At 33.0% G+C, this 23061-nt stretch overlaps 2 protein-coding genes across 4 annotated transcripts; one reads left to right on the top strand and one right to left on the bottom strand.

Annotated features, from left to right (window-relative positions):
* The first annotated feature begins 2659 nt into the window (after positions 1–2659).
* LOC130821433 (ATP-dependent Clp protease adapter protein CLPS1, chloroplastic) lies at positions 2660–8895 on the top strand. Its single transcript, XM_057687203.1, has 3 exons — positions 2660–2887; positions 4796–4940; positions 8329–8895. Exons 1-3 carry the CDS (start codon positions 2818–2820, stop codon positions 8588–8590), a joined length of 477 nt encoding a protein of 158 aa, XP_057543186.1. The 5' UTR covers positions 2660–2817; the 3' UTR covers positions 8591–8895.
* A 210-nt stretch (positions 8896–9105) lies between these two features.
* LOC130821432 (GDT1-like protein 5) lies at positions 9106–21804 on the bottom strand. 3 transcript variants are annotated; one of them, XM_057687201.1, is made up of 13 exons: positions 21339–21804; positions 21175–21243; positions 14495–14554; positions 14351–14398; positions 13887–13975; positions 13695–13731; positions 13576–13614; positions 11493–11561; positions 11363–11407; positions 11138–11199; positions 10182–10254; positions 9999–10090; positions 9106–9550 (listed from the first exon to the last, which is right to left on the bottom strand). In XM_057687201.1, the coding sequence occupies exons 1-12, from the start codon at positions 21357–21359 to the stop codon at positions 10022–10024; spliced, it is 681 nt and encodes a 226-aa protein (XP_057543184.1). In that variant the 5' UTR covers positions 21360–21804; the 3' UTR covers positions 9106–9550; positions 9999–10021. The 3 variants fall into 3 exon arrangements, with proteins under 3 accessions (XP_057543184.1, XP_057543185.1, XP_057543183.1); XM_057687202.1 differs by having other exon boundaries at positions 9106–9544; positions 21339–21618; XM_057687200.1 differs by having other exon boundaries at positions 9106–9488; positions 21339–21618.
* Positions 21805–23061: the final 1257 nt, after the last annotated feature.

Here is a 23061-nt window from a genome sequence, read left to right as displayed (position 1 = left end):
AATAATTTTATTTATTAATTAATTATGAATAATTTTAATTTTAGAAGGTATTTGTCTTGGTAAATTCGAATAATTGAATGATTTGCTATAGTAGTGATTTATCAAAAAATTATACTGAAAATTAATGTAAAACTGGAGAAAAATTTTGAAAATTTACATAAAAAATTATAAACAACAAAAAAATTTAGAAAAGAATTTTAACATTTTTTTCGACATTTTATTTTAATTTATCCTTTGCTTTAAAAAAATAGAACTTATTATAGCAAGTCATCTGGTTACCGGGTTTACTCTAGTAAAATACATCCTAAAATTTGTATTATTCATAGTTAATCAATAGGTGAGATTATTGTAAGAAAATCATGAAAATGTTGAATTATTTTAGGTAATTAAAATTTAAAAGTGATTAATTTACTATTTAGAGTATAGTGTAGAAAGATTACGGTATAACTAGGTGATTAATTTCAAGTTTTACGCTATAGTAGGTAGGTAATAGAATTTTTATTTTTTTTAAATAAGGTAGGTAATAGAATTAATACTTATATAATTAAAAGTTTAGTATATATTCTAATTTACAATTTAAATTTGATTTTATCGTTGATAATGAACTTTTTCAGGGGCTTCAACTACCATATTTTCATATACGAGCTAAGTTTGATTCTTAGTTAATTTTTATTCTGTTAAACTATTCTTAATCAAGAAAAGAATACTAACGAAGATTCAAATAACTTCCATGAAGCATAAATTTTCAGGAGAATCAAAAAAGGCAACCAAACAACTAATTATTTATTCTAAGGGGATGTTTGGCATGTGGGATTATAGGATGGGAATGGAAATTTAGTTCCCAAATTTCATAAAATTTCATGTTTGGTAAATGGGCTTGGGATTAGAAATAGGGATTGAAAATGAGATTATTTCCCATGCAGGTGCTTTCTTGAGAGATCGTCTTTTGTAAAGGCAACTCTCAAAAGTCTAACCTAAATCTAATTTATATTAATTTTTTTAAAAAATTGCTACTGAAATTAAAGAGCGGGTGTCAAGTGGAATGTGAAAAGTCATAATATATTTGGGGTTATAAAAACATTTATTTGAAGTTATAACATATTACATTTGGTGTTATACCAACAATATTTAAGGGTTATAACATAATTTATTTGGGGTTATAACATTATATATTTGAAGTTATAACCCCCAAATATATGCTAGTATATCACCAAATGTATTATATTATAACCTCAAATATATTATGTGACTTTTCACATTCCACTTAACACACGTGCTTTAATTTCAACAACAATTTTTTTTAAAATTAACATAGATTAAATTTGGGCTGGATTTTTGAGAGCTATTTTTATAAAAAACGGTCTCAATTAAGAATGTGTGTTCCTTATGAATTCCCAAGGTTTCAATACCAAAAGGGGACAAAAGGGTGGGAATGAAAATTGGGTTTTAGGTCTTAATTATAAAATTTCACATGTTTTTTTTTTAATGAGGTAAAATTACAAATTAATATTTTATTTTCAATATAAATTCATAATTCTCAACTTTTTCCAATATCATACCAAACAAGAAAATAAAAATATATTATACAAATTCTCAACAATTAAATTTTAATTTTACACGATTAAATTTTAATTTTACATTCTTATTCTCAAATTCCCATTCCTCTTAAGCAATGCCAAGGGAAAAGAGGATAAGAAGGTGTTCTCTTCAACTTATTTTTTTGACTTATTACTTATTCTTATTGGAATCATATCAGATCAGATCAGATCAGATTAGAAAGTTTCAGATCAGACCAGACCAGATCAGACAAAACCAGACCAGATCAGATCAGACTAGACCAAATCAGACCAGATCAGATCAGATCAAACCATACCATTATTATTATTATTATTATTATTATTATTATTATTATTATTATTATTATTATTATTGTTATTATTATTATTATTATTATTATTATTATTATTATTAGTATTATTATTATTATTATATTATTATTATTATTATTATTATTATTATTATTATTATATTATTATTATTATTATTATTATTATTATTATTATATTATTATTATTATTATTATTATTATTATTATTATATTATTATTATTATTATTATTATTATTATTATTATTATTATCATTATTATTATTATTATTATTATTATTATTATTATTATTATTATTATTATTATTATTAATCATTATAACTATGTAGTATGTAATATTAATAATAAGACATAATAATAATAATAAATAATAATAATAATAATTATAATAATAATAATAATAATAATAATAATAATAATAATAATAATTATTATTATTATTATTATTATTATTATTATTATAATAATAATAATAATAATAATAATAATAATAATAATTATTATTATTATTATAACTATTCAGATCAGATCAGAAAGTTTCAGATCAGACCAGACCAGACCAGATCAGATCAGATTAGAAAGATTCAGATCAGATCAGACTGAATCAGACCAAATCAGACTAGATCAGATCAGATCAGATCAGACCTTAGTAAATTCAGATCAGATCCAATCAGATCAGACGAAGAGAACATGTCTTAATTGTCCTAATGGAGTTTGCTAAGTAGGAGACACAATGGAAAAAAACTAAAAAGAAAAAAGCATAAGGAAAATTGGTGAGAGGCTCAACTTCACACACGAGCACTGCACTCCCATCACAATTTACAAACAATCTTCGACAGCCCCATAGGCCATCGGTGTATCTATGAGATTCACATTTCAAACCCACAGAAGTAGTATTAGTAAGTAGTAACACAAACCAAAGCATCGTTAATGGAAACTGCAATCATTTCTAGATTATCTCTCTCCCCCAACCAATACCATGTTATTAACCCTAAATCAGGTACTTTCCCCCCCTTTTTTTCTCTTATTTGTTCCTCCAGTTATTGATCTTTTAATTTCGCATTCTTTCTGACATATGAGTTGATTTTTCAATTTTTTTTTGATGGAATTGTATGTTTGACTTTGTTTGGGCAGTTATTGTTCTGTGTTTGATTCTCTGTTTGCCATAATAGATTCTTATTCCTTCTTCGTGTAGATTTTGTTGTTGACGATTCTTACATTTGAGGGTTTATTTTATTGTGGAATTTGATGTTTATTTCCATTCAATTGGTTTCAACTTCGTCAATTTGTCGACTTTTCTGGGTCCTGTGAGCTCTACCTCTTTTTTCTCTGTTCCAAGTTGTGGTGAACAAATACTTGGCACTCTTAATAGCAAGAATTTGTGTTTTTTATTTATTTCCCTGGCATTACAATATTTTTTGCATTGCCCTGATTCTTGTATTTTAGGGAAAATATAGTTCCCTGAATAACCTCACGTGATAGCCGTAGATAGATTGGAAATTAATCTTTATGTTTTATTTATACGGCTATTGGAATACTATGTGATCAAGGTGTGCCCTTAAAAGTCAACAAAAAAAGTGTGCCCTTAAAGTTAAAGTACAAATCTTATCGAACCGTCATTAGACCGACGCTACTATATGGATTAGAATGTTTGACTTTTAGAAAGGATTATATTAGAAAGATGGGAATAGCAAAAATGCAAATGTTTCGATGAATGGGAGGGCATGTCTTGTGTAATAGAAGTCGTAACGAAGATATAAGGGATTTAGGAGTTGCAAATATTGAGAAAAAGATGAAAGATAATTGTTTAAGTTGTTTTGAGCATGTGCAAAAACCTGTATTAGCGAACCATTAAGAAAGATAGAAAGTTTGAGCTCTGGGGACTTAAAAAGAGGGTGAAGAAGACCAAAGATAACTTGGAGGACAAATTTGGAAAAGGATAAGAATGATCTAGACTTATAGATTGAGATGTTAGAAAATCAAAATGTATGGAAAAGAAGAATTCATGTGGATGACTATTGCAACTAATATATTTGTCATGTAGCCGACCTCAATCTTGTAGTATTAAGGCTCCGGCATTATTGTTGTTGTCACAATTTATATACATTTGTACTTCACTTGGAAAACCACCCAAACAAATGTATGGTTCAATTCATCTTATCAAAGGTTGGATAGAAATGAAAAAAGAGCATTTGGAATTTTAACTTTTATATGGAAGTATGCAACAATTAAGCCATACAATCTAAAGCTCAGGATACAGTGCTAATCCTGAAATTCTTGTTTGAAAATTTGGAGGTACTATCAATTTACCTCTTAGGTCCTCTGTTCTTTTTAAACCATACCATTTCTTGTGGGGTTGCGGAAAAAAAGGATTGAGGATAGTGTTTTTAACGGGGTTGGCCATGTGACAAGGTAGGATGGTGATAGGAATTTTCTTTTTGGATAGAAAAACCTAGCTGAATAGGAGAAAAGCACAATCATGTAGAAAACTTTTCAAAGAGAATATTGTACACTTGAAAAATAAGCATGAGAAGTACATACATTTTACTTGAAGGTAAATCAAAAGATAATTTTAAGTCAGATTTTTTTTTCTGTCGTACTGATGCAGATAGTGATCTTTTATGCTTTTGTCTGGTTGTTCCACTTCCCAAAGAGTGTGTTTATAGGAATGGTCTGTTTGATAATTTATTTTCTCTAATCTGTTTGACATTTTGTTCAGTGATTCTAAATTGAATGATATAGATTACTGTCTTGCGTAGTTGCTTAAGTATGCATATACTCTTCATTGTTTGTTCTTTTGGACCTTTATAAATGTTGGTTAGCATCTCTCATAGGAGTTGTAAACTGTGGCTTATCTAAAGAAATGCTTTCATAATTACTGGAATGATCTTTCTGGATTTATGCCCAGGGGATAAGCATTATTTTTGTAGAGGATTGTGCAACCATCGTGGCTTGCTTTTGCCAGTGTCAGCTACTGGATCTAGGGGAGGAGTATTAGAGAGACCCATAATAGAGAAAACCAATCCTGGCCGTGAATCTGAATTTGATCTGAGGTGCTGATACTGATTAACTTTCCTTGTATGTTTGAAAATTCTAGACATGCTTCTATGACTGAAATGGAGTTTATCTGCAAGTTTCACATTTAAAATTGGTATTAATTGGAACGCATATATATATATATATATATATATATATATATATATATATATATATATATATATATATATATATATATATAGAAGTGGGATAGCTGAACCATCAAAATCTTGGCTGGTGATATTTGCAACACTTTAGTTGGACACAATTTGCAATTTGATTGGTAGTGCTATCTTTGTCTAACTATAACTAAGAACAAGCAATATGCATTGATGGTTGAAAAGTATTCTCATCTAGGCGGAGGGAGTGCATTGTCTTCTGCATTTAGGTGATTTTTGGTGTTTCAAATGTTCTTATGGACTTGTATGAAGCATATATTTCATTTTAAATACATTACTTTAGTGCTTAAGTTACACTTTTTTTTGGGTTGGGTGGGTTCTAAAGCATGAACATTTAAATCCCTTTGATACATGACAAGGGTACATTTTCCAATATGTTGTTTTTGAGATATATCGATGCAAGTGTTCTATAGAGAGGGCTCGATGTTCAAAATCTTTAAATGTGATATTGAACTTAAGTCAACTCGGGGGAAAATATATCATATGTTGTGATAAATAATTTGATATTTGAATGATTTATTCAGAGGAAAATGATTGAACTTTAAATATGTGGAGAGGCTGCTTATGAATGTTTAGATGCAGATTTTACAATGTTTTGTCGCCACTTGAGTTTATAGAAAGATGAGATCATGAAGAATAAAATTTGGGGTTTTGACTGCAAGGAAACAATGAATCACTTTGTGAACTTTTCATGCTATCATTGAATGAATAATGATCACTTTGTATGATTATAGTGAGAATGGTTAAATATAAGTCATTGAATCACATCACAAAATTTATTTAGACTAGTAAATGAGACGTTACATATGCGTAAGTAGAGGAAGCATCAACAATATTTGGGAGGGTTCGCTAGATCTATAGTATTCGAACGCGAAAACGGCCGGTTGGGAAGTCTTAAAGTAGATTTTAGAGTATTCATAGAGGTTTGGATATGGAATAAGAAATGAGTTCAATAGTTTATCTTTAAGTTTGCATAAGTATGTGATTTGTAGGTACTTAACACGTTTTTAATAAAGCTTGTAAACCATTTGATGTCTTTTACATAAGAGAGTGATTGGTCTGAGAAAAAGCACCAACATTTTCGAAAACTAATTTGTTAATATGCTAGGACGAGTTATCGTGAATTGATGCGGCAGCAATTTAAGTAGTAGAAAGTAAAAAAAGAATGTATACATGTGTTTTTAATTCATTTGAAGAGAGCGCATGGCTAATCACCAATAAAAAGTACGTTGGTAGGTAGTTACAAAGAAAGATATGTCACTTAAGTGTATTAGTATAGTCCAAGATATTTATGAGGAAATACTAATCAACGTTAGGACGTGCAAACTGGTGACTTAATTTTTTCACTCACGATTGTTGTTTAATTTTTAGTGATCCTAGATGAGATAATGAGAACATTTAGGGAGAAATTTCATGATGCATGTTGTTTATGAATGACATTTTATTAGTGGATGAAACTATATAAGCTGTTAATAATAGGCTAGTGATTTGGAGACGTACATTATGGCCAAAAGGGTTTAAATTAAGTTGAAATAAGGAAAAGTACATGGAATATTATTTTGGCTGGAATAGTCATTGCAAAGGTATTGTAAAGTTAAATACAAAAAATTGCATTTTAAGTTTCAAGTACCATGGATAAACTTTTCACCAAAATGGAGATATCGATCAAGATGTATAGCATAGAATTCAAGGTGGCTCAATGGAAAATTGTACGTGAATATTATGAGATCGAGGTGTACTGATATGGTTTAAGGGAAAATTTTATAGGATTTTCATTAGACATTACTAGGTCACGAGGATGTTGTGCTTTCGAAAGAGATATTGTAGGATGATATGAGTAGCTAAGATGTGTATTTTAATGGAGGTACTCTAAAAGATAGGATTCAATATTGAGATTTAAGACCGAGTTTAGAGTTGTAAATATTGAAGACAAAATAGAAGAAAGTTGTTTACGTTAATTTTCAAAAAAGGCTAGGCCGAAAATTATCCCAGTTAGACAATTAAAAAGTTGAAACTTGTAGGAGTTTAGAAGAAGAGGTAGTCTAAATAACATGATCGAAGAATGTAATGAAGAATATAAGAATGAATGAAGAAGATAAAGATATGTGATAATGATTGAAATTGATTTTATTAGTTTGTAGATGAGTATAACATAGGCTAAATGAAGTATAATTTTTGTTACTAACCATCTCTCAATTTCATCTTTTTTGGTTCATGTAGCCAACCTCATATACTTGTAGGGCTTTGGCATCATTGTAATAAATGGGACAATACAAATCTTGAGTGAATATGTTGTGTGGGACCAAGTAAATTATATATGGTCTTCTAAGTTTGTGTAACTATGTTTGAAATGTAAGATATTCTTTCTTTTCTTTCAATAGTAATTTTTTTGGTGTCATCATGGTGCTTTTTCGTTTAAATTTTTTACATCTTGCGTTAGTAGTGGATTACAATATGTCATAAGGATGCGGCGTAAAAACGGTTTTTAGCATTCTCATTAGTGTTCTTGCATTATGGGGAAATAGCTTAATTGGGAGTGTTTGTGTGGATATAGTTATGTTAAGATATTCTTAAGGATACTAATAGATTTGCTCTTTACTTTTTGCCTTCTTCTAGGTGGTCAATTGAATGTTGTTTCCCTACTCGGTCCTCAACATGTGTTTGCATTGGTTTTCACTTCATCATTCATATCCTTAGTTTTGTTGATATACTTGAACAAAGCACAACCTACCATAGCACTTTTTCATATGTTGTCTTTAAGTTTACAAAGATCACGTGCAAGTCTATTTTCCTTGCTTTGTAATTCTTCATCAATTGTCTTGTAAGATGAATGACTTTGGTGCTAGACCGCTATAGTGTAAAACCATTTTATAGTGTAAAACCAAAATGGTTTTATAATACTCTTGTACATCCCTATAGTTGAATTTCTGTCACGGTATCGCCCCTTGCAAGAAGTTCATTGTATGACTCATAAATTCCATCCCTTGATAATTTGAGTAGTGTTGTGCATCCCTTTTGTACTTATGAACAGGGATTATGGTCTCTGAACAATAAGATGCTTGAACAATATGATGGGTTTATTTTTTATGGTTAAGTAAACTATGGAATGCTCTTCCCTCTGAACAATATGATGTGCCATATGTATTTGCAACTTCCGAGTCTGAACAATAAGATGCTTCTGTCGCTGTTTATCACAATTTAATACCATATTCTTCTTTGGTTGTAGGAAATCAAGGAAAATAGCTCCCCCATATCGTGTAATACTGCACAATGATAACTTCAACAAAAGGGAATACGTTGTACAAGTCCTGATGAAGGTTATACCCGGCATGACAGTCGACAATGCAGTAAATATCATGCAAGAGGCACATTACAACGGTTTGTCAGTGGTGATAATATGTGCTCAGGCTGATGCTGAAGAACACTGTATGCAATTGAGAAGCAATGGGCTTCTGAGCTCAATTGAACCCGCCAGCGGTGGATGCTGAGAGTGAGAAGAGATGCCTTATGGTTACGGAAAGCCCAACGTATTTGTCGATGTTTCATATAAAATATATCTACATTTGTATATATTTGTTCCAGTGACCAATACCCCCGTCAACCATGGTTCTGTTATCAACTATATGGAGTTTGCAATAGCTAATAATGCTATTACTACTTGAACATCTTGGATTGAAATGCTATTGTGATCCCTCAATGCTTCTATTATCTAGTTCTATGATCCTCAAGTTACCAAATATTTGGTTGTCAATGGATTGGAAAGACATTGAAAGCATTCTTTCCTTTGCCTCAATTTTCATACTTTATAACAACCTTTTATTTTTAAGACATTTTCATACTTTATAACAACCTTTTATTTTTAAGACTCTAATTGTTAAATGGCGAGTGGAGTTGGTCAAAAGGGTAGTGCCGAGCCAGGTTGGGACATGGTATCGATGATTTGAATGAATTAAACCATTATTTTAGTACATCTCATTTTGTATCAATTCTCGAAACTGAAATATTATCAACATAATCCAGGATACCATACATTCAAATTTGCTACTTCTTCATATTCAGAACTATAACAGCTCTTTTTATTACAAATGAAACAATAAACAAGTTGAATTATTTGTGCAGCCATGTCCATAAGTTCATTTAATTCGAGCAACTTGCCCCAGTAAGATTAACTTGGGTCTATGATGTTTCATACAGAATAAGTTGACATTAGCGCAATTCTAGGACATAAGAATGTGTAAAATCTAAAAATGCAGTTCTTTACTAAATAACATCCAGCAAAAATGTGTTGCAAAAACTTCACAAATATAGCTGCCAAGCAGCAAGTAGCTTCTTGTCATTTAACAAGAGTCTTCTTGCTCCCCTGAATTTCTATCATTTCCCTTAAATCTGAATAGAATGCAGCAATGTTATTGTTGGATCAGTTTTAAGCTTCCGCCAACCACCTGTCGCTATATCAAGAAATATGTATAGGCACTTACGATTAAATACTAATTCAAACCAGAATAAAACACACAAGATTAAGTTTTAAATTTCTTTTCGTAGGTGATTTTTCCAATGGCACGCTAGTCTGAGACAAACACGAAGAATACATTGAACAAGCAAAGCTCATAATGCAACGGCATTAGTAGAGTTTGACAAGTTTGCATGTTATATAGGCTGGCTCAGTGTAACATAATTTGTCAGCTAATTTGCTCTATGAATTCGTGATTTGCTCAAATTTGCCCAAGAATAGCCCAAAACCAATCATAATTCATTATTTTCGATTCACGTTTGTGAGGAGATTAGCGAATCATGTGATGTGACATTTGGCTCTGGCTTATGAGAATGCCCTGTTTTTAGTTAGTTCTAAGCCATTTCTAAAATGTTAGGAACATCATAAAGATAAGTTTTACAAACCTTGAGAGAATTTTTATAGCAGATTAGTTGACAGGAGAAAGGAAGGACTGAATCCCAAAAATAATAAAAAGAACCCCACCAAAAAGGGCAACCTGCAAGCACAAAGCAATGAATTGTCAAAACAGGAGGTACAGAAAAACAGCATCGGAGCATAGGACACGCTTGAAGGGTTGAACCCATTACCATTTTCTCGGATATTTGAGATGCCAAGCTCTTTCCACCCATGACAGCAGCTGTGGTGCACAATGTTTGTCCTCTAGAGATAGGAAATAATTAATGTCAGTTGATGTAGGTTCTGATACAAGTAAAAAAAAAAAAAAAAAAAAAAACCAAATGATGCTTTTTAAAAATTTTGCACCAAGCTTAGAAAACATTGTAGGTAAACCCTACCTTGGAGAGATAAATCAAGAGATCAAGGAATTTTATTATCCCATAAATTTCAAAGAATACATTGTTTCATATATCCGCCTCTTTTCAAATAATTACAAGTTTGAATTTTTTATAATTGATAAAGTGGCATGCCAGTCGGTCAATTTTTGCTCTTCATGTTCATTTTTCAAGTCTCAAAGTTAGTAGAATCAATGGGGACTGTCAAAATTTTGCTTTCATATTTTACATCCAAATTCAAAACCAAATTCCATCTGAAGCAAGTCTTCACTTCAAGGGAAATTTGTAGACACTAAAAATTGTAGAATAGTGATGTCAATTTTTTTATAAGGATATAATATCACAATTATGTGATGCAATTTCATAGAGTTAGGGATATAAGTATTTCAGTGGGGTGTAAAATTTTTTTAGAAGATAAATTCTTGAATTTCAATAGGATTTCAAATGGACACAAAAGACCTACAGCTTCCTACAACAAACAAGACACCCTATCCTTGGAGTAAAATCAAGAGATTAACAAAAGTTGTAATTTCATATATTAATTTATTAAATTCATATTTTTTGCTCCTTTTTAAATAATTCATTGGTTTAAATTTTTTTCAGTGAGCTCATTCCCCAACATAAATAGTTTAGTTATAGCTTACCTAGACTACCACACCAGTAGACGAATACACTTGCATGTGATCATTAGGTCATCAAAAGAATAATTTCCCAACAATTAAGAGAGAACGATCAATGAAGATGTTACTTACAGAATTCCACCGAGAACAACACCGAATGGGTTCTCATCGGCAGCTAAACCAATGGTAGCTATCTGAATCCATGTAAAACAGAGTGTGAAGGGGAAGAATGCACAGCATATATATCAAAGATGTCATACAGATATATCTTCTATATACATATGATAAAGAGGAAAGGAGGGAAAAAAGCGTTCCAAAAATATGACAGTTGATTAGTGAATCTGAAGCAAAACTCACCTGGCTCTTATCACCCCATTCACCAAAAAACGTAATAGAGAATGCCTGCAAAATTGGAATCACCAAACTGAGTGTTACCAGCAGTGACATCAGGAAATTATTTTACACTAGAAAACAGTAGGGTCTTCACCTGCAAAAGGATTGGTGAGAAAAATTGTGCAAGAAAGGGCCTCATTGTTTTCTTCTTTTCATCATGATCCTGGTACACAAAAACCATCGACTAGTTGAGTACTCCAATGATCAAAAGCATCGAAAAAAAAGGTTTGTACACCTATTCAAGTATAAGAGGCCGTATGACAGAATACCTAAACCTACATTCTAAGCATTCTGTCTATTAGTTCTTTGTCTAATTGTGTCAAATTGTTGTAAAGGAAGAGAAGAGAGAAAGAAGAAGACAATCGAAGAGGAGGAAAGTTCAAGAAGAAAAAAAGAAATAATTGAAAGAAAACCAACAAAAAGAATTAGACTGACAAATAAACAAAAAGGAAAAATGAAAAAAGTAAAAACCAGAAGATCGAAGATTAAAGAAGCCATAAAAGAAGAAAAAAGACGAAAAATCCAGAAAAGAAAAAAAAAAGATGAAGAATCTACAAAAAGAAGATAAAAGAGAAAAAAAAGAGGGTAACCAAGTGGAGGTGGAAGCATTAGAAGACAAGTTCACTAAATTTTAGAACTATAAGCAAATCCTTCTTTTTTCTTTTTTTTTTTCTCTTTTCCTTTCTCTTCAAAAACAAGAGCAAATTAGTTTTATTTATTTTTTTATTTTTTTATTATTATCTTTCTCTCGCTTCAAAGAAAATGACTTTTATGCTAGGAAAAGTTGTTTCAGACAGGAATATTAGCCTTCGAGGTTTATTGGGTTTTACTTCAATAATTGTAGAACTTTGCATACTAATTTCATCCAACTAACTATTTTATTGTTTACCCGATGGAAATGTAAAACTAACTTGTTTTGAAAATCCCTCCAACAAAAAAGTGAAAGTAACCTTCTTCATTTACTTTCACCTTCCCTCTGCCACCTTCCTCATGTAATCTTCTGCAACCTCCATTAAAATTTTGTGATAATTCTATCACATTGATCATGAAATATGTCGTACACTTACTACTACTTCCATCACAACCATATTCAGATGCAAATTATCTTTCTATCAGTTTCAAGGTTCACTATTTTTTTCTAAATGGGTATTGGGTAATCAGTGTAACACACTATAGGATGATGGGTATAGAATGTAGCAACATCATTAACATTCAATGTTGCATCAATTTCAAACCTGTGAACCAACTCTGGATTCAACAGGGATAGCCGGCCACAAGCTATCAGATCACCTTCAGCAAGGACCTCCACTAATTCATGAATGTCCCTTGATATGCTCTCCTCAGTTCTTTCAGAAGTTCAGCTTCTTTCTCCGTAATCCCATCAGTAAATCTTTCTGCTTGAATCTGCAATGCAGCTAAACCTAGTGCAAGCTGGGCTCAATCATGAGGTATCCATTATCTGAGATGACAGCTGACCTGAGAAGTTTTGGACATTAATGGAGATTGGAGAATATGAAAGGATAAGTTTTGGGCGTTACTGAAGATAGATGTAAGGATGACGGTTTCAGGGAAAGGGAAAAGAAGAACAGGGAGGGGGCTGCAGTGGTAGGGGCTGCCCGAAATGGGGAAGGGATGAGAAAGGGGGAGGGGCTACTGGAAAATGGGGAGGAAGGGGGCTGCTATTTTAGTTTTTTTCAAGTAAACTTTGATTGAAAAATAAAAAATAATTCAAAGATTAAAATAAATTATTATTATTATTATTATTATTATTATTATTATTAAAATTAAAACCTTATTCAAAAATAACTAAATAATAAAAATATTAATTTAAATAAAATAAACAAGAAAAAACTAAATGTATGGATGGGACTTAGACGATGGAGGTAAATACATAGAAGGTCATCAAAGGTAATGCAAATGAAAAAAATCTCATATTTCAAATCAGTATCCTCATTTATCAAAGACATCTTAGTTTGAGATGAAAAGCGAAAGGTTCTCCAAAGCACATAACTCACACAGTAAGAATGCACGCAATCAATACCTTGAAAACCTTGATAAAGTCAGCATAGTTGTAAATCAGAAGAAAAATAGAAGGGAGTTGGGTTCACCAAAGAGCTACAAAGAACAAGTCATGTAAAATTGCTAGGATTTAGTTCTCAAATGCAAATAAATCCCACCTTGTTATCTGTTGCTGCGGTGCCCTTGAAATCAGCATCCTATTTAAATTGTAAGAGTTAAGTTATAACCGAAGTCCTAAAGTAATGCAAGTTAAAGGAGTAACAAGGTAAAAACTGACCAGCTGCTTCTCAACTTCAGCCAACTCTCCAGCATCCCTGCACAAATAAAATTTAATGAGCTATGAGTGGATGAGTCTGAATGTCTGATTTCCTTAAATTTCTGCTCTAAATTGTTTTCATCTCAAAAAAAGCTCAACGTGAGGAACACAAAATGGGGTAAAGTTGAATAAAACCAAGAAGAAAATCATTACCCTTCATCTTTAAATGCATCCCATAGTGACCACAATCCAAACCCAAAGAACAAAAACGTTGCAACATGATGAGTCAACTTACGAGATATCTGAAGAAAGCAACAAAACGGCATCATTAGGAAGCAAAATTCTAAAACAGAAACAAGAGTGACAACTTTTTTCCATAACTGAAAGAATGAGAGAAACAATTCATTCAAAACAAATTGTAGTAGTCATTTTCCTAGATCACTCTTAATTTGTGTTTTATTCTTAATCTATAGGTTAAAGATCTTGTTTGATTCGTCTTAATGTAAATTTTATTGATATCAACTTATTATAATTTTTATTCAAACACAATTGGAGATATTTATGATTGAAATAGTGTATTGAAACGTGCTAAAACCAAATGGGACAATAATAACGAATAAGAGGAAGTATATAGTAAGCATCATGGGGTGTACTCTTCTCTATATTAATCTTCTTACCAAATTAGGAGCAGCCCATCCAACAACAACAGAGAGAATGGTCATCACCTAATAAAAATAGGGAATTAGACAACCCAAATAGGCATCACAAGAACAATTTGCATAAGATGAAGATACACACATAAGGAAGAAGGTTGCACTTACAATCAGAGCTGAAAGACATCCAGTAAGGACAAGTCTTCTTGGATGACGCATGGCTAAGATCTTCAAATAAGTATCAAGGAGACACCAAAAGAAAGCTTTTGTTAAACTATAGGCAAAACTGGACAGAGCAATATGAACAAAAAAGTGGGAATTAGGATGGAGTAGGGGTTGTTTGACATTAGATGGTGTCAACGTCAAAGGGCATAAGATCACAAACCCATTCATTTACATCAGTGTCAACAATGATATTTACTCTACACAAACAAATCCACACAAAATTTACATTTCCAAAATTTAGAACTATAGATTTGTAAATTACTTGGTTTACCTAAATCACATTCATGGTACCAAAAATTATCATTGTCCTCTTAAATAGGTACAGCAAGAAGCCAGAGTGTAGAGATTATGACCGAAACTAAATGCCTTAATAGAGGATTCCCTCTATGGCATAGAAAGTAATAAGTAGAGTTGATAATTTGAATATGTGGAATGAATTTATGTTTAGTAATTAGTTCCATGTCAACTACAAGCTGTTAACAAAATACACACGCTCTTTGGCAGCAGACGAAGAATACTAGTAGCAGATAATGGACTACATTAAACGATTGTAGATTGATGGTTTGTATAAATGTTTTTGGAACATTGATTAAATGTTTATTTATTTGAACAAGTAAAATCACATGTAAGAGCTTGACTATCATGTGTATACCAGGGGTGTTCCATTGTATTAAATGTTTTAGGCAAATTGATTAAATGTTTATTTATTTGAACAAGTAAAATAACATGTAAGAACTTGACTATAAATGTAATTGTTTGAGTATACCAGGGACGGTTCTAGGCCCATTCAAGGTGCTCGACTGCATAGGGCCCTCAGAATAAGGGGGCTCATATATTTAATGCTACACCTTTCATCAGTAATAGCGAATAGAATTTTGTTTTGGAAAAAGAAAAAAAATTCATTCATCCAGAACAAAACAGTACAAAGAGTACCTTTACCAAGAAAACCGTCTCCCTATATTGCATCAGCATGAAAGGAGGGCACACCTTCTAGGAAGGGTTTCCCGTCTTTCACTCTTCATGTGCATAAGGGGAAGCAGAACTCTAGAGAAAGACAAAAAAGATTAACTATACAGTATAATCTAGTTACTCGTAATCAAAAGATTCCTAATCCAAGGGCGTTGTATATTGACACCTTTGATTGGAATATTCAAAACTCTACTCTTGACTACAATTTTTACTTGGCAAGTAACCCTATTTACCATAGGAACATTGAAATTCCAAATAGAATCATTCCGAGCCCTCCAAACCTTAGACGTAAGACTGCATAGTGCAATAGTAGCAATCTTACGCTTAGCTGTACCACATTTCCATTTCCGAGATGCAAAATCAGTAAGAGAATCATTAACCATCCTAATACCCAACCATGCCAAGATGTCTTTAAGACATTGACGACTATAGATACAAGCAAAGAAGAGATGAGTATTAGATTATGTTGTCAAACCACATAATGGACAGACGTCGGTTGAGATAATCCCTATTGCAAACAACTTGTCCCTAGACTTCAATCTCTCATTCACAGCTAACCATAATATAAATCTAGCTTTAGGAATAGAACTTCTATTCCATACAAAAGTTGCCCAATCAACTGGTTGCCCAGCCCCTAAAAGCCCATGATAAACTTCTTTAATGGAATAGGATCCATTATGTACCCATTGGTCAAGCCTGTCTTTAATCTTGCAGATCTTCTTGAAAGCCCAACTTATGGTTATTGGAGCATTAAAGTCCCGCCAATTTCCACCCTTTGTGTAAACACCATGCACCCATCTGACCCACATGGAGTCACTCATTGAAGAAATATGCCACACAAGTTTACCCACAGCAGCCAGATTCCAGACTTCCAGATTTCAAATACCCAAACCACCCACCTTCTTAGGGGTACAAACCCTAACCCAATTCATATTTCCAGGAACATTAGAGTCGTCTTTCCCGTGCTAGAGGTATGCTCTACAGATTGCATTTGCTTGCTTTAACACCTTCTTTGGCAACACAAAGATTTGACACCAGAAGTTTGTAATATTCATCAACACTGAAGAAACAAGTTGAAGTCTAGCTGCATAAGAGAGATTCCTGGCTTGCCAAGATCTAACCTTAGAGGTCATTTTCGCAGCAAGATGTTCACACTCAGCTGCAGAGAGTCGTTTGGATGAAAGCGGAACCCCCAAATAACGAAAAGGCATGGAACCCAAAGGAATGTTACAAGAATCCACAATATGCTGTTTCAGAGAGGTAGCGATACCTGCAAGGTACACATCAGATTTTGAAGAGTTGGCAACCAAACCAGAGGATTTCGCAAAAATCTCTAGATGATTTAGAAGGATTCGAGTAGAAGCCAAGTCACCCCTACAAAAAATCATTAAATCATCCGCAAAACACAAGTGGTTCAGTTTGAGTCTATTACACCTTGGATGAAATTTGAAGTTCACATGCTCCCAGCAGCCTTAAGTAATCTAGATAGATACTCCATACAAATCACAAAGATTAAAGGGGACATAGGATCTCCTTGTCTAATTCCTCTCTTTGCCTTAAATAAAGGCGTAGGGCTTCCATTTAGAATCAAAGAGAATTGAGCTGTGCTAATACAAGTCATAACAATATTGATGAAATGAGTAGGAAAATTAAGAGAAATCAGCATATCTTTAATAAAAACCCACTCCAAAGTATCATAAGCCTTCCTTAGATCAATCTTCAGCAGACTACTAGGTGGGCAGTGTTTCCAACCATATTGTTTCACAATGTCCTGGCACATAAGAATATTATGCATGATGTTGCGCCCTTCCACAAAGGCACCCTAGGTGGGACTAATTATATGACCAAGAACCAATTTGAGACTACTACAAATCAGTTTAGTTATGCATTTATATAGGGTGTGATAGCACGCAATTGGTCTATAGTCACCTGGGTTGTCAGGATTAGGGACCTTGGGAATGAGGTGAACAGCAGTAGTGTTCCAAGCCTGAAGAAGCTTACCATTCCTGAAAAATTGTTGAATTGCCTCAACTACATCATTACCAATAATAGCCCAGGAGGCCTTATAGAACCTGCTATTGTATCCATCAAGACCCGGGCTCTTGGTATCAGGGATACTCCATAACGCATTCTTGATTTCCTTCGGCAAGAAAACAAGAGATAGCTGCTTGTGATGATCATTCTCTAACAAAGGCCCTTCTCTAATGATATTCATGTCAATTCGTCTCCGGCATTTAAGATTATTGCACAGAAGTTGATGATAGAAGTTCATAAAAGACTCTTGTATCTTTGTGAGATCAGGTACAGGAGCCTCATTGTCATCAAGGAGAAGAATTCAATTACCAATTTGTCTTTGTTTGATACATTGATGAAAGTAACGTGAATTCTCATCCCCGAATTTCAGCCAACTCAAATTGGCTAGCTGGCTAATGTAAGTACTAAGATCATTCTTGGCCTTCTTAAGCCTATCAGCAGCTGCACACTCTAGTGATGAGAGCATTGGATCATAAGGGTGCATATGTAGCTCATTTTGAACATTACGAAGATCACTTTCTGCTTGCAACACCAACGCTTGCAGATGATTTGCTTGGAATCGATCTTTCAAAATAGGTTTCAGACGCTTGAGATTTGATAACTTCGACAGCCTTGAACAGTGTTACCCCAAACTTCAAAGACACTATCAATAAAACCCTCCTGCTCAGTCTAATGGTTGAAGAACTTAAAAGTCTTTTTTCCCCTTGGATGTTTGAGGAATTGCATCAGCATGGGTGTATGATTGGAAGTCCCTTCGGTTACAAAGACACTTCCACAGAAGGAAAAACATCCTCCCAAGCTTGATTTCCCAGGACGCGGTCAATCTTACTAAACACACGAGCTTCCCCACTTTTCTTATTTGACCAAGTGAAGAAACAACCATTGAATCTCAAATCATGAAGACCACATGTATCCTTTCATCGGCGCAGGGGAATAGTCTCCTGCAAGCGTACAGCATGACCAGTACATTCATCCATACCAGCTAAGCAATTAAAGTCCCCCAGGACTATCCAAGGGCCATTAATGTGAAGAGCCGCCAATTGATGAAACAAAATAGACCGATTACTAGCACTATTATCCCCATACACAAAAGAGCATAAGAAAGACTCCCCTATAGCAGGATTAATCTCTAAATGAACAATTTGATTGCTCATGAAAAGAATAGTAACATTCATCTCGCTACCTTTCCATCCAAGATGATACGACCACCATGATGATAGGCCAGATTGTGAGAGAAACACCAACCAGGACAGAGGTTTTGATATAAGTGACCAAGGTTAGCCCTCTTCACCTTAGTCTCAAGGAAACATCATGAGCATCAAGGAATCTGGACAATTCCTTTTGACGCTTAACCATATTCAGTCCCCTAACATTCCAGCATAAGATGTTATTCATGGGTTATGGATAGGGAAGCCCCCAGCGCCTTTGTTAGGTTCCTCTTCCACTGATTCACTACCTTCTGCAACACTATCAAGAACGTTAAAACCATTACCAGTAGCTAAAATGCCTGCTAAACCTGACTGAGTCGGAATCACTGGTCTCACAGGTGGGCCTTGCTGCACTAAATTGGTTCGAGTTTGAACTAGTTGAAAACCCTCGCTGTCAACTACTGCTACAACCTTTGGGGTAGGCGGAAAACCAGCTTTACAGTGTTCCTCCGTATGCCCTAACCACTTCACCACAGAGGTTTCTAGTCGTACATGACAGCTTGGGTTACAAGTTCGCCATGTTCATTGAAATGATGTTCAATCTAAATTTGACCAAATATCTATTATGATTTTTTGTTTAATTTTTCTACTCTGGCTTTTCTGGGCGCATTTTTTTTAAGTTAGTTTCATTTTCTTAAATTTTATTGCTAATATTATGATATATCCCTATTGTAGCATTACTCAAAAATAGCTTAATTTTTGTGAATGTAAAGATTTATTCTAAAAGTTGCATTCTTGGAAGACCTTTCTCGAGCCGAGGGACTCTTTGACCGCACTTTCCTTTGTACGTATTTTTAGTTATTTATACGTATTTTATTTATCTTTTATCTTTACTTTTATCTTTTATCTTTATTTTTAGTTATTTGTACGTATTCTATTTATTCTATTTGTAAGTTGCAGGTTTCTCTCTCTTTGAAGACCTTTCTCGAACCGAGGGACTCTTTGACCGCACTCTCCTCTATGGGTATGAGCTGCCGTCTTTCTTCCCTCCCCGGACCCTGACTATAGTTTTCTATAAGCAGAATACATTGGGTATGATGATGATGATGATGCATTCTTGGAAGTTATACACAGTGTATTGGGTATGTTCTTCAATTTACAGCATTTCAATTAATCTAGATTAGTTTATTGTGTATTTTAAGGACATTTTATGTTTTTCTCGTTTGAATTTGAGTTGGGTTTCTGAAATTTGTTGTGTTTAAAACTTTGTCTTTATAATTTTTTTTATTTTTATACTTCAATTGAGAATCTAATTACTGAAGTTATACTAATAGTGCATAGGGTATTTTCTTATAGTTCGAACTTGAGTTAGATTATTCATTCAAACTGAAAATAAAGGGCCCCAATTTTGAAAATAAATGTAAAGGCAAACTCGGCCTCTTTAATCTTTGCTCCGCCCCTGGAGTATACATTAATTAGATGTCACAATTTCAACAAATGTGTTTCAAATTTAAAAGTACAATTCATCTATCTCAGAGTGCTCCTATTTGTAACGGATTAGAAGTGATAGGACAATAGGAATATAAGACTTAATCAAATCCTCCATTCCAATCCTCTATTTACCAAACATCCTCAACATTGAATTTGAGCATTAAAACCTCAAAAGTCATCCCCAATCCTCTCTTTTTTTCTTTTTTTTTTTCCAACTCTCTTTAAACCAAAACAAGGACACAACCATGTCCTATATTCAATTAAACAAAACAGGCAACAGGGAGTTTCTGCTTCTCTTTTTATTTTGTTTTTCCTTCCATTTTTAAGGCTGTTATTGCAAAGTATATCTTAGCAAGTGCTACATAAACCCGTCTCTCTCTCTCAGCGAACTCTTCAAACAGCAAAAAGTCATTCCGCAAACCACTAAAACTTTTCTTCCTAGTAAAACAACACAAGGGCCTAAAATACAACCCCTTCTTTCCAACTTTACTAAGCAGGTGATTCCCTCATATAGCTTTAGAATAAAAGTTTCAGACACGTGATTCCACAAGAATTGTATTCTTTTTAAGCACTAAGCCACTAACTATCAATCAAAGAGCACCTTTGGTTCCACCACTTAGAAAAAAAAAAGGTACAAATTTAAAAGAAAAATTCAACAAAAAGTATATTTACTTCAAATTATATTTTTTTTCCATCAATTTATTTTGGTTTATATACTCGATCCAAACCCTGAATTAAGGCTATGTTGATGGTGTTGTTGAAAGAAAAAATACCAATCCTAATAAATTATGATACAAAAAATCTTCTCTTGTGACCAGCACCTCCATGTATTCAACACCACACAATGGACTCCTAACAAGTCAATAATTCCATATTTCTCAAATCAACAATTAACCCAAATTAAAATCACCACATTTGACAAATTCAAACAAAAATTTTAAAAACACAGAAAACAATTTAAACTTAAAAATAAAAACACACCGCAGCAGCAATGAAGGTCTTGTCACCGATCTCAGAGAGTATAGTCATGGCCAATGATTTGGTAAAACCCTAAATTAGCAAAAAAAAATAAAAATTCAGTAATAAGCATAACAAAAACTAAAAATCAAAATCTACAACTGAAAACAGAAAGATTAACAGATTACCTGAACTATAGAAAGAGTCATCTCTACAGTAGAAGTAATAGTATGTGTTCCTGCGAAAAGAGAGAAAAAACGAGAAAGAGAATCTGAAGAAAAAGGGAAGACGAAATTTCAGAGTGTATTTCAATTGTTCGTCTTTTGCAGCAGCGGATGGAGGCGAAAGACGTTAAGAACTTAAGAAAGCTACTACTGTAGAGAGATGGCGACTGGATTATTTAATTAATTAATTAAATTAAGGGTTGAAGAGAAGGCTAAAATTTTTTGTTAAATTGGGTTGCGTCTGCGTATGGGTTACAAATTGACTTGTGTTTAGTTATTAGGTGAAGGCGTGAAGCTTTTTTTTTTTTTTTAGCAAAAAGAGGTGTTCATTCAGATTATCGGATTGATATTAGATTGGGTGTTTTAGGTCGGTTTATTATTTTTGTGTTCACAATAATTTTTACATAATTGTAAATCCTTTTTAAAGTTGGGTTCAGGTTTAGTTAAAAGGTAAAGTGAATATTGGATCGTCAGATCTGTTTTGTACACCTCATTCAACTTAGGATTTAGCTCCAAGGATAGTAGATTGGTAAAATTTCATAAATTATTGTATGAGGTGGTTATGAGAACATAGACTCTTTGTTTTGAGGTCTTATCTTTAAGAAGCGATTTCTCATAAGAGTAGCTACAAAATTTTATAGATTTTGAATTATAGACTTTTGATTAAGGCGATATGCATTCAAATTATATTTTAGGCTTAGAAAGATAGAGAAAATCATTCAATCTAAGGATAGGAATTTATACTTGATAATAATCTTTTTGATGGCTTGATAGTCTATGCACATTCACCACCATTCATTTTTCTTTGGTGCCAAATAGTTGGTATTGCGCAAAAATTAAGGGACTCTCGAACAATTATTTTTCTAATAGTTTTCTAATTTATCTTTGGAACTCTTCATTTGGCAAGCGAGTCTATTAAGTAAAATGGACCTTGGAATAAAATCAATCTTATGTTAAATATCCTTGATGGATTGGAGGTGTGAGAGAATTTCTTTTGTGAAGGCATGTCCATATTACTTAAGGAGAACAATACGTAAAGAGTGAGGCACCTTTAATTCTATTGTTTTATATGTTTGTCTCATCTTCTTCTTGATTAACAAGAATATAAGATTTTGGGTCATCATCCTTGTTTAGAACAAAAAAAATCCTTTTTTTCAAATTTGATACACTATTAAAGAAAATGTTTGTTCTTAAATCATAAAATGAAAGAAGTTACACAAATATCATCTCACACACATTGATTTTAAAACTAAACATACTATAAGACTTCATTCACAATTGTATGTCATTTAATGGCCGAACTCTAATGAAGACTTGCGCGTCACAAGTCAAGCATTGTTGAAAATTTGCTTTTTGGTAGATCTTTGAAGAAGAAATTTGGTGTGACATAATCTCCATAATGCATGTCATGTGCTTCTTGAGAGACAATGGCTATAAGACAATTGTGTACTACATAATGAGTATAAAACTCCTATACTTTTAAAACTAGCTACATAAAAATTAACCCTACCCATACACAACGTAAAACCAAACCTACTAATAGCTACACCATTGACGCCATCATTCAAGCTGAAGCATGATACTCTAACCTTTAATACTTGATAATCAAAAAGATGTTGAGCGAGACGAACCAAAAGAATTAAAATGTCTCACCTTTGCTCATTAATTCCTCAGCTTAAGTAAAATG

The sequence above is a fragment of the Amaranthus tricolor genome, chromosome 8, assembly GCF_026212465.1.
Source record: "Amaranthus tricolor cultivar Red isolate AtriRed21 chromosome 8, ASM2621246v1, whole genome shotgun sequence".
Taxonomy (NCBI): domain Eukaryota; kingdom Viridiplantae; phylum Streptophyta; class Magnoliopsida; order Caryophyllales; family Amaranthaceae; genus Amaranthus; species Amaranthus tricolor.
This window is presented reverse-complemented; position numbering and strand designations above follow the sequence as displayed.